This window comes from Canis lupus, chromosome 18, assembly GCF_011100685.1.
Source record: "Canis lupus familiaris isolate Mischka breed German Shepherd chromosome 18, alternate assembly UU_Cfam_GSD_1.0, whole genome shotgun sequence".
In the NCBI taxonomy this organism is placed as follows: Eukaryota; Metazoa; Chordata; class Mammalia; order Carnivora; family Canidae; genus Canis; species Canis lupus.
Genome location: NC_049239.1, coordinates 32,524,022 through 32,535,084, shown reverse-complemented (window position 1 = coordinate 32,535,084; position 11,063 = coordinate 32,524,022). Strand labels below are relative to the sequence as shown.

Here is an 11,063-nt window from a genome sequence, read left to right as displayed (position 1 = left end):
GGCGGCGGGGGGCGGGGCGGGGCGGGGCAGCGCGGCGGCCGCGGGGGCAGCGACGGCGCCGGGCGGCGGGAGCGGCGGGAGGGCGGCCGCGCCATGTGGCTGCTGGGGCCGCTGTGCCTGCTGCTGAGCAGCGCGGCGGGTGAGTCGGGGCGCGGGGCGCGGGGCGCGGGGGCCGGGGCGGGGGCGGGGGCGGGGGCGGGGGCGCGCCGCCCCATTGTGTGCGCGTGCGGCCGCCGGCTGCGGAGCGGGGCGCGGGCGGGGCTTTGTGTGCAGCCCGGCTCCCGAGCGCGGCCCCGATTGGGCGTCGCTCCAGCGCGTGTGTGCATGTGCGCGTGTGGGGGGCGGGGGGGACGGAGCTCTCCCCGATCCCCCCCCCCCCCCGGCTCTCCCCCCTGCCGCTGCTCCTGCTGCTGCTCCCCCCCAGGTCTCCCTCCTGCTCCTCGTCCTGCTGCTCCCCCCCTCCCCGTCTCCCCCCTGCTACTCCTCCTGCCCCCCCTCCCCCCCCCCCCCCCCGTCTCCCTCCTGCTGCTCCTCCTGCTGCTCCCCCCCCAGGTCTCCCTCCTGCTCCTCCTCCTGCTGCTCCCCCCCTCCCCGTCTCCCCCCTGCTACTCCTCCTGCCCCCCCTCCCCCCGTCTCCCTCCTGCTGCTCCTCCTGCTGCTCCCCCCCCAGGTCTCCCTCCTGCTGCTCCTCCTGCTGCTCCCCCCCCAGGTCTCCCTCCTGTTGCTCCTCCTCCTGCTGCTCCTCCTCCTGCTGCTTTTCCTGCTGCTCCTCTTGCTCCCCCCCCAGGTCTCCCCCCTGCTGCTCCTCCTGCTCCCCGCCCCCCCCCTCTCTCTCCTGCTGCTCCTCCTCCCCCCCACTCCTGCTGCTCCTCCTGCCCCCCCCCCCGTCTCCCCCCTGCTGCTCCTTCTGCCCGCCCCTGTCGTGTAGCCCCGTGCCTCAGTTTCCCCCCGGACGTCGGGCGCTTCGTCCACTCCTTCCTGGGGGTCGGTGTTTGCCTTGGAGAGTCAAGCAGGGCCAGACCCGGGGTCATGGATCTTTCCCACCCACCCCGGGAGCAGCGCGGTTACCACCGCCCCTCCCGTCCCTGCGGCTGGAGGCCCCCTGAAGCGGGCCTCGCGGTGGCATCGGTGGCATCGCGTGTGGTGCATCCTGAGGTCCTGGGGAGCGGCAAGCATCCTTGCTTCCTGACGGCGTGCTGGCCCCTGGAACTTTTCTGCTGATGTGGGCACGCTCGGATTCCGGCCCAGGAGCCCTTCCTCCTCTGCCCCGGCCCGCCGGCCACAGCTGTCAGCCGCCCTCCGCCCCCTGACGTTTGCTTCTGGGCAGCTGATGCCCAGAAAGTGGGGGACAGGGCCCGAGGAACTTCCTGCAGCAGAAGTCCGCTGGCCTGGCACTGGTGCTCCGCACTATCCGGCTTATGCCCGATTTCCCCAAATGCTGTACCTGTTCGCTGTGGTGTCTGCGCTGCTGTGTTTGCTGGGAAGTTGAGGCTCACTTCATTCGGAGCCACCCCCCTTCCCCATGTGCATTTGGAAAGAGAGACCTCCCACCTTCCTTGATGTCCCTGATGTCCTGGCCACCCTCAGAGGGCACCCTGCAGCCTTTCCCACCTCTCAGACCCATGACATCATCCCCACTCCTGGGGACCCCACCTTTATGTGGCTCTGCTGTGCTTTCCCGCAACCCTGGGATGGGGGTGGCTGCTGTGGGTTTTGGCCACATCTGGGGGAGAGTGTCCTGTTTGTCCTGGGCCAGCAGGCCGCTCCAGGGAGGGGGCCCGAGGGGGCACTGGCGGCTACAGGTGGGTGGGAGTGACGAGGCGGGGCTGTTAGCAGGGGCAGCTTTCCTGGCATCTCACACACGAAGCCCTGCCTGGGTTTGTGCGCTCCACGTGCAGAACTGCGACATGCCCCGTGATGACTCCCAAGCAGGACCAGTCTGGAAGCTGGCTCTCGTGGGTGTCCTCAGAGTTGCTTGTGGCTCAGTGGAAACTTAACTTTTTGCATTTCCCAGTTGGTACTGGGTTGCTTTGGTGCAGTCTCCATGTCTGTAAAAATAGCTGTAAAGTTAATTTTGCCCCTCTCTGGTCAGTCCTGGTTATTTAATATGTGTGTATGTGTAAAATCGGGCCACGATGAACAGGGTTAGTGGGGACGGAGAGCTTGGGGGTCGCGGAACTGCCTGTATGTCCCTGGTGGGGGTTTTCCATTCTCTGTGATCATTGCACCTTGTGTGGCTTTGGATCACCTTTATAGTTGCTGCTCTAGAAACTTCTAGGCAGGTTGGGGGTTGGGTGGGGCCATGCATTTATCGTGTCACATTAAGCATCATCCTTTTAGCATGAATTCCACCTTGACCCAGAGTGTTATGAGAGACAGGTCGGGTCCTTTTTGTTGATGCCATCGGGTGCCTGTGGCTGCCCAGGCCAGAGAGAAGCCTGTGTGGTTCCATTTGGGGGTTCATAGCAGGACCAGAGACTGTACCCTAGTAGCTCATATCCAGCTTCTCCATCCCCTTCTGGGAAGTTGAAACACCAGAGAGATTATAAAAGTCGGTACTTGGGACTGCTGTCGCCTTCGAGAGCCTGTGGAGAAAGCCCGGGTCAGAGTTGAGCCCTACTCTTTCTTGAGTTCTGGGTCTTTGCAGGGCTGGGAGGCCACTGACATCTCCGGAGCAGCTTGGAGGGCTTTATTATTCGGGAAGCTTCTCAGACACCTCCGTGTGTTTGCTTTTTCTTCCTTTGTTGTATTGTTTGTGTCAGGGAAGTGAAGCATCGATTTTCAGCTGTTGTTATTTTTTAATGTAGTCTGTGAGAAAGACTCGGCCCGTCCAGGGTCCAGTTTGTCTTCGCGCAGCGGACTTGAGCCCTTCTCACCTCCTGCCGGCCTGACCTTTTCCTCTACTCCCTGACATTCTCTCCCGTCAGCGAACACGCTGGATTTTCCCCCATCTGTACTCCCAGGAGTGTGAGTACTGACCTTTTCTCCTGGAAAGATCTAGTTAATGGCGTGAGCGAGTGGGTTTTATTATGATTTGTAACTAGCTGAGTAGCCTCACAGGCCTGGGAGGGGAGGGGAGGGCAGGGGAGGGAGATGGGCACAAATAAACACACCTTGTTGCTTTTCATCTTCAAAGAGATGGGACAAAGGCCCTCTCCTGGCGGGTAAGGTGTTTTTATCTGACAGCCCACTTAGGTCTTTGCCCTTGATAGGATGGGGAGGAACAGCCCTGTGAGTGGGAAAGGGCAGGATGGGCCATGTTGGGCCTTCGAGACACCTTTTCCCAAAGTCCCCAGGGTAACAGACCAGGAAGTAGGCTTGTATCTCACCTTCATGGAACGTTTCTCGGAATATGGGAATTAGAGTTTGTAGTCAAAGCATCTCCTATTATAGGCCTGACCTTTGCAGCCTTGCCCTTTGCATGGGCACAGGGAGCAAGGGAACCCAGTCTTTACAGCACATGCATGTGTGAGATGCTTGCTGTGCTTAAATGCATGACGGGGTTGAGGTTATTCCAATGATATTTCCAGAAATATGTGGCAGGAAGTCATTTTATGGTTCACGAGAGATCGTTCACACCCAGGATGCCAGAGCGAGGACAGAAGCTCGGATTCTAACTCCGGTGTCGTGTTAGCAGTTATCATGCACCCACCCACCTTCCATGCCTTTCCTCCCACTTGCTTTTGTGACTTTAACTGTCAATGAGATTGTTTCCGTAAACACCCCTCTTCCCGAAATCTGTTACTTTGTGGTCACCGCTGTGAACTTAGCAGTTGGTGTTCATGGGAAATATGTAAAATAAATCGCAATCTTTGAGAAAAGATGGAATTTTTCAAAATAGCACTGGCCTTTTTGCTGTATGCATGATGGGGAGGCATGCTTGGCAAGAAGAATCCACAGGTTGGATTTCTTGCCTCTGAATTGTAGTTACCTGGGGGTTTGTTTTCATTCATTGAGATCTATGTGTATACATTCCCCCTTTTCTTTTTTTAGTTTCTTTTTTATATTTTAAGTAGGCTCCTGGCCCAGTGTGGAGCCCAACTCGGGGCTTAAACTCAAAACCCTGAGATCAAGACCTGAGTTGAGATCGAGTCGGATGCATAACCAACTAGCCACCCAGGCACCCCTTCCCCTTTTCTTATATATTTGTTATATTTTACAGTCAAGAAAATAAAAGATGGTATGTGCCATTGAACGATGGAACTCGTCTTATCTGTGAGATAGCCCCTGGGGACAAATTTTGTTTGTTAGATTCCCCTGGGATCTGTTTTTGGTTGTGGAGTCTTCCTGTTTCTCTTTTTGTCTTTCTCTCTCTCTTTAGAATATTTTGGAAATGCTTGGGCCATCGGAACTGTGCAGCTTTTTTTTTTTTGCCAATACCCCTACTTGACCACCAAGGAAATTTTTAAGATGGTTGTGTGTGTGTGTGTGTGTGTGTGTGTGTGTGTGTAAAAGCCTTTCTTTCTTTGTAATTGTAAAAGAATCTACTCTTCTGGATGCTGAGGAGTGCCCTCAAAAATATTTGCTGGGAGAGCAGCCGGGTACTTGGAAGATGGAGCATTGGCCTGTCACGTCTGCTTGATGTTTAGTGTGGCTTCCTCAAATAAGTGGACTTCTGGGACAGGGTAACTGCTCGGTCAGAGGGATGGCAGAGGTTTATTTCAGGTAGGAGTTTTCAAGTTTCTGGACATGGTGGCGGGGATGGGGTTAGTCTAGTGCAGGGTTTCGGAGCCTCTGTGCTACATTTTGGGCCGCATCGTTCTTTGTTCTGGGGACTGCCCTGCCATTCTAGAATATTCAATGGCATCACTGGTTCTAGATGCCAGTCTTGGCTTCCTCCTCCTTGCCTCCCCCAGTTGTGACAACCAAAAATGTCTCCAGATGGTCCCTAATGCCCTCCGGGGACAGAATCACCCCTGGTTGGGAACCCGCAGTCTAGTGTGAGCAAACCCCCTCACCATACATCTTGAGCGTTGGGATGGCTCCTCCCGGAAACGTCTCCTAGGTGGACTGGGTCAGGATGGGACCCTCCAGGGATCTTTTAGTCACCTGGTCTCCGCTTCCTGTGTCTGCAACAATGCAGATTCGGTGTGAAAGTACAGTTGTCACTAGACATGCTCAGCCCTGACCCTCTTTCTCTCACTTCCCCTTGAACCACACGGAACACTTCTGGGATTTTAGATTGTAGATTCGGTTCTCTTAGGAGAGACCCACTGAAGAAGGTGACAGCTGATGCCCAAAGCCACCTGGGGCCCTGAATACTGAACTGGGGAGCCTCACCCTGCCTGGAAGTCCGCCTTGGGAGAAGTGTGTTGAAATCTCAACCCTGGAAGTCCCCCTTCCCCTGCCCTACAGAGCAGTTACTGTTCCACTCGGCTCCCCTGCCCCTCCCCGTAATTCCTTTCTCCCTTCCCATCAAAGGGCTTTCCAACTCTAGTTGGTTCTGCAGGTGGCGGGGAAAATCCTCTGGACCAGCCGCAAGTTGCTTTTGGGGAAATTCTCATCTTGGACTTTGTTCTCCGAAGTCTTTTTAGGGTCGTGCTCTGTGTTGCTGTATAACACTTGGATTCCTTTAAGACACTTGGGCTCCCAGCTGTCATTTCTCTTTGTTCGGTGTCCAGCCTCCCTCGAGTGTTTTCCTTCCTCCTCTCTTCAGACCAGCAGCGTGCATTGTCTGCTGTCTTTTGTGCAGGAAGAAAGGAGGCGCCACGAAGAGGGATGCCGGGCTGGCGGGGGAGAAGCACGCGGTCTTACATCAGGCACCTGCGCCTCCAATCACGTCCTTTTCAGAGAGCTCTGGCTTCCCAGGCACACTAGTGCGTGTTCCCTTTTGCCTTTGGATCAACTAGAAAGTTCTTCTCGAAGCTTCATTGGGCTCTTCATCAGCGCAGGACCGGCTTGGACCCGTCCAGGCTCTGTGCTATGCTCTAGGGGCATGTCCTTTGCCCTTGAAGAACCAGATGCTCTGATGATGGGCATAGAGTTGTTTACCTTCTCTCCTTATCCAGGAAGGCACATTTCTGCAAGCAGCATCTCGAAGGCATTCCCGAATGTGAGGTATATTGATGCATCCCCTACCTTGTCGGATGTCATAAGGCCTTGGTGCACATGGATATCTCATCTTAGAGGATATTTAATGGATGGGTCCTTCTTGAACAGGTTTTAGAGGTACTTCTTTAGCTTTCCAGTTAGAATATTGGGACACACCTGTTGGTGTTCTAAACTCTTGTAGGTCTTGGCTTCTGGGATTTGAAGAAGATGTTTCGTCAGTGGCTTGTGCACAACAACCTTCTTTATTGTTCTGCGAATGCGTCCTATTTCTTTTGTCTTTCGTGGTCTCTAGGTGCATAGTAATGACTGCCCCTCCTTGAAGCTTACTCTCTCTGGCAGGGTGCCGAAGCTGTACATATATTATTTTATTGTAATATTCTCGAATTGAAAATATCACAAAAATAATACACCAGATACCTGCTCTTATAAAAATCCAAACAAAATAGGATTGTTAAAATAAAACATTAAAAGCTTCCCTCACCTTTCATTTACATTTCTCTCCCCTTTCCTAAATTACTATTAACTGGTATGTATCATTTTAGCTCTAATATGGATTAATATACAGACACACAAACACCCCCCCACATGCAGTTTAATGAGCTCATTATTTGTATTTGTAGCTTTTTGAGTCATTTTCACTTTATGTTTTTCATGTAAACACTTACATATATGTATTTTGCCACTTTTGCTTTGAGCTGGTCAGTTGGTTACATTTGCATCCCCCCTACTCTTGTTTGGACAGTTCAGTTTTTCCAGAGCATTTGGCATTTCCTCTTCACTGTACAGCTTCGGCTCTTTGTATCTTTCCTCTTAAGTGGCTTATTATTTTTTTTAAAGATTTATTTATTTTAGTGAGAGAGAATATGAGAGTATGCACTCACCTGTACAAGCAGGGGAGGGGCAGAGGGAGAGAGTATCAAGCAGACCCTGCGCTGAGCATGAAGCCCGATACGGGGCTCCATCCCAAGACCTTGAGATCACGACCTGAGCCGAAACCAAAGCTGGACGTTCATCTGATTGAGCCATCCAGGCACCCCTCTCTCTCAAGTGCTTAAAGTTCTTGGCTCTTGCTTTGCAAAAAATTACAAAATTGGAGTCATTTTTCCCATGACAGATATTTACTTCTGTATCACCAAATTTACGCCATTTCCTTGCCTTTTTGTATACATGATAATTTTTCATTTCCGAGCAGAATTTTAGGGTAATCTTTAAGAGACTTTCTGAATAGCAGGTGGATCCAACCTGTGCAATAACTCTCAATGCCCAGAACTAGATGGAAGTGAGGACACTGAATGGCTGTGACCAAGCTTACCCAGGTCCCGCCAAAACCAGTAAATCATAGCTTCCGTTCACCCTGTCCTGTCACAAGATGCTGTTGGCTCTTGAGTACATCTTCATTTCAGGAATGTTTCAACAGTAAAGATAAATTAGGCTATCCTGATTTCAAATGTGTGATGATACCAAAGGTATGCATCTTCTTGACCATCTCTCAGTTCTTATATAGCTATCCATTCCTTTAAGAGTAGTTTTAAAAACATTTTCAGGTATATACAAATATATATATATATACACACACCATAATTTGTTTATTTTTTTTTTTCCATTTATTTATGATAGTCACACAGAGAGAGAGAGAGAGGCAGAGACACAGGCAGAGGGAGAAGCAGGCTCCATGCACCGGGAGCCTGACGTGGGATTTGATCCCGGGTCTCCAGGATCGCGCCCTGGGCCAAAGGCAGGCGCTAAACCGCTGCGCCACCCAGGGATCCCCCATAATTTGTTAAATGCTTCCTCTGCACATGAATCTTATTTCACTTTCGAGCAATTTATTCAGATAGGTGGTATACTCTGCCATTTTATGGATGAAGAAACTAGAAGGCTGAGTAATTTTCCCAAGGCCACAGCCAATAAGAGGTGGTTTCACAACTGGCACATAGGACCGTATAACTTGAATCTGTGCTCTTAACCACTGGCTTTACTGCTTTGGCATTGAGTAGACACTCAACTCAGGTTCATGTGTGCTAGAAGAAGTAAGTGTACCCCCTAGCTTGTGCTAGACAATTCCATCATTGGGTGGCGATGCCAGTATTGATTCCATGCTTATCATGCTCAATAAAATAATGTTAGAGAGCCATTGGAGTCAGGGGGTGTCCTAAGTTGATTTTATTCAAGTGGCTTGTCTTTGGCAGATTGAAACTGATGTTCTGCTGCTCCTCCCTATGGAGAAGTTGTCATTTTAGGTATTTAAATTGGCCTCCGTGGAGGCTTGTTTTATTAAAAGAAACAATAACAACAAGCAAATTATCTCAACACCAGCAGACTTGCCTTTTAATGTATTAACGGTAGAGATTTTTTTCCCCCTGTTGATGGAAATATTTTGTTGGAATGCCAACCTGAAGCAGTTTCTTTTTGGTCGGTCCTTCCCTCAAATACTCCTGGTTGCCAAATAGAAAGGCCCACTGTTTATAAAGTCCAGAAATAGGTTTTTAAGACAAAAATATAGTGCTGATTATAATGCCTCCTATAAAAAGAAGAACTGACGTTTTTTTCCGTATTTTTCTGACCCAGAGCTTAAGCTTGTAAGGTTCACATGAGGGAGAACTTTTTCCAAACTAGTCATTGGTGTTATTTATTGTGGAAGATGAAATATTAATGTACTGCACCGGGAAGAAAGTAGAAAATAATTTGCCCCATCTCGTTGCCTCAAACCAAGGGGCTCATGTGGGCAGTGGGTAGTGGCTTGTGAGAAAGTCACGCCACAGGTCTGTCCGGTGTTAATAGCTCTAGGCAGCCCAGAGTGAGCCTCAGGATTCCAAACTCTCTCCCATGTCCTCTTCTTCTCATGAGTCATTGTGATACCAGGAGACTGTTAATTGGGTGAATTGGCTGGCGCTCAGATCCAACTGTGATTTTTGACAGACAAATAGCTCAGTGTGAAGACGAGGTTGTGTCTGGCCTGGAGAGAGGCCACGGAGAGGGAGGGCAGCCATTGAGCTTACTCTGGAACAGGCCTTTGGGAACTGGGTGCTGGAGGGACAGAGAATTTATGAATAACTTGATTGAGGAGACTTGCAAACCCAAGGAGCCAGTGTTCCACGTGGGACACTTGTGTGTCTGTTGGCAGAGAGAAATGAAAGCATAAAGGGTGTTTAATTTTATTGCACTAAAAATCTCTGCTCGTTATTATAAGGCCCAGTGAGGTGAGCTTCGGGGATATCAGAAGGGCGTCGTCTTTGATGGCAGCCCTGGAGCTTTTCCTTGAGCCTCAGCCTTTGAATCAGAGCTGTGTTCTCCGGGAGCCATTAAACTAATTGGATGTGGCTAAAAAATGAGTCTTCGTCAACACTTGTAGCTCCGTGGTCAGTTTGAAAAAAAGCCTCTCAGTTGGTTTGGAAAGTTCTAAATATAACTTGTTATTTGTCATAAAAATAAAATGGGGGAGTGGGGGGGATGATGGAAGGTGACTGGCAACATAGGGCGTTTCGTCAGAAAAAAATCCCAACACTGCTAAGAAGTGTCGATGCTCAGAGAAACCAGAACAGAACTGAATGAAGGGTTTCAAAAACAGATTTTGTAAAAACATCAGCCTAAGCTTGACTAAGAAGTATCCGAGTAGGCACGTGAGCCCGGCTGGCGGGGTCTGGGAAAGCAGGCCTGGAAAGAGGTGGTGCTAGCTACGGTGGAAGAGATGAGGGTGAAGACACGGCCTGTGTCAGGAATATTCTGTATCAGTGACAGGTAGAACCAGCCCTGTAAGCATTAGAGAGAAACCGTACACCCCGGTGAGACCTAGGAAGGACAGCAGTGATGCAGCAAGGTAGAGATTCCACATGTCCCCAGAGTCCTTTATGGCGGCCAACTAGATGGTAAGGACAATAGAAGAAAAGCTAACAGATGTTGAGAAATATGATAGGGATGCTCCGTGTTTGAATTATCAGCATACCAGAGGAGTCGGAGATGCTCAGACATTGAGATATATATGTATGTATGTATGTATTCAGGGAAAGGAATGCGGTCCAGTGTCAAGGGGAGAGTATCAGGATCCTTTCTTTGAAAGTACTCCTAAAACGTGACTCAGCCACAATCCCCAACAGAAAAAAAAAAAAAAAAGAACTCCTTTCTTGTCTGATTAAAATTCCATGAGGTGGGAAGGTCAGATAGATTCCTTGATGGCTGCCTTGTTGGCTCTTGGTCCAGCCCCTGAGTCAGCATTCAGCATAATGTCAGTCACACAATGGGATATCCCATAAGTTTCCAGGAAAGGATGGAGATGACACTAAGGACATAAGATTGTGATTTTGAAGAAGAGAAGCAGGTGAAGGAAGAATGAAGTTTTCCTGGTCAGGCTAGTTGTGCCCTTTGGTGGCATATCATTTCTCCTTCAGATTTTGGAATAGTCTCACTCATTTTCAAAGACCTACAGAGATCTTTACTAGAGAGACCCATGACTTAACAAAGACAAAGAGCAAGAGGTCTTAGGGAAGCAGTGATCACCATTTTAAAACCACGGGGGACATTAGACATATGTTGTGAGGCTAGCGAGTGGCATATAAAAGGGTTTCGGACAGGTTACTAAAAACTGGTGTGCATTTTAATTCCATTTGAAGGGAGTTTGCATCGTTTGCGTAATGAAAAAAGTTACCGAGAGGAAAAGGTGAAAAGAGTTGTGTTTTTATAAAATATCACTGTTAAAAATGTTAACTTGTAAGAAACTTACAGTTATCTTCTGGTCTAATTTCAAAGGAAATAAAAATTTTCTGATGAAACCACATAAATGATCCCAGAAAGGAAGTGCACTAATAACTATAATCTTAGAGAAAAATGGAGAGTGATATAAATACATCAGTTATAAGAGTAAATGTAAAACAAATTGTCACCAACTCTTACTGAAAAAAAAAAATCACCCATCTATTTATTGTAGGAGCTGTAGTAAAAACCAAGAAATATAAATAGAGTGAAAAGTTAGGGACATAAAATCCATTATACAAGGGCTACTTTTATGGTATCAGATA

The 11,063-nt window shown here is 49.5% G+C and overlaps 1 protein-coding gene across 1 annotated transcript in view; it reads left to right on the top strand.

The window, feature by feature from the left end:
• Window positions 1-42: 42 nt before the first annotated feature.
• Window positions 43-11,063, top strand: part of LDLRAD3 (low density lipoprotein receptor class A domain containing 3) — a 233,095-nt gene continuing 222,074 nt past the window's right edge. The window contains exon 1 of the mRNA XM_038563024.1: window positions 43-139. Coding sequence (XP_038418952.1) covers window positions 94-139 — 46 coding nt within the window. The 5' untranslated portion in view covers window positions 43-93. The remainder of the gene's footprint in view (window positions 140-11,063) is intronic.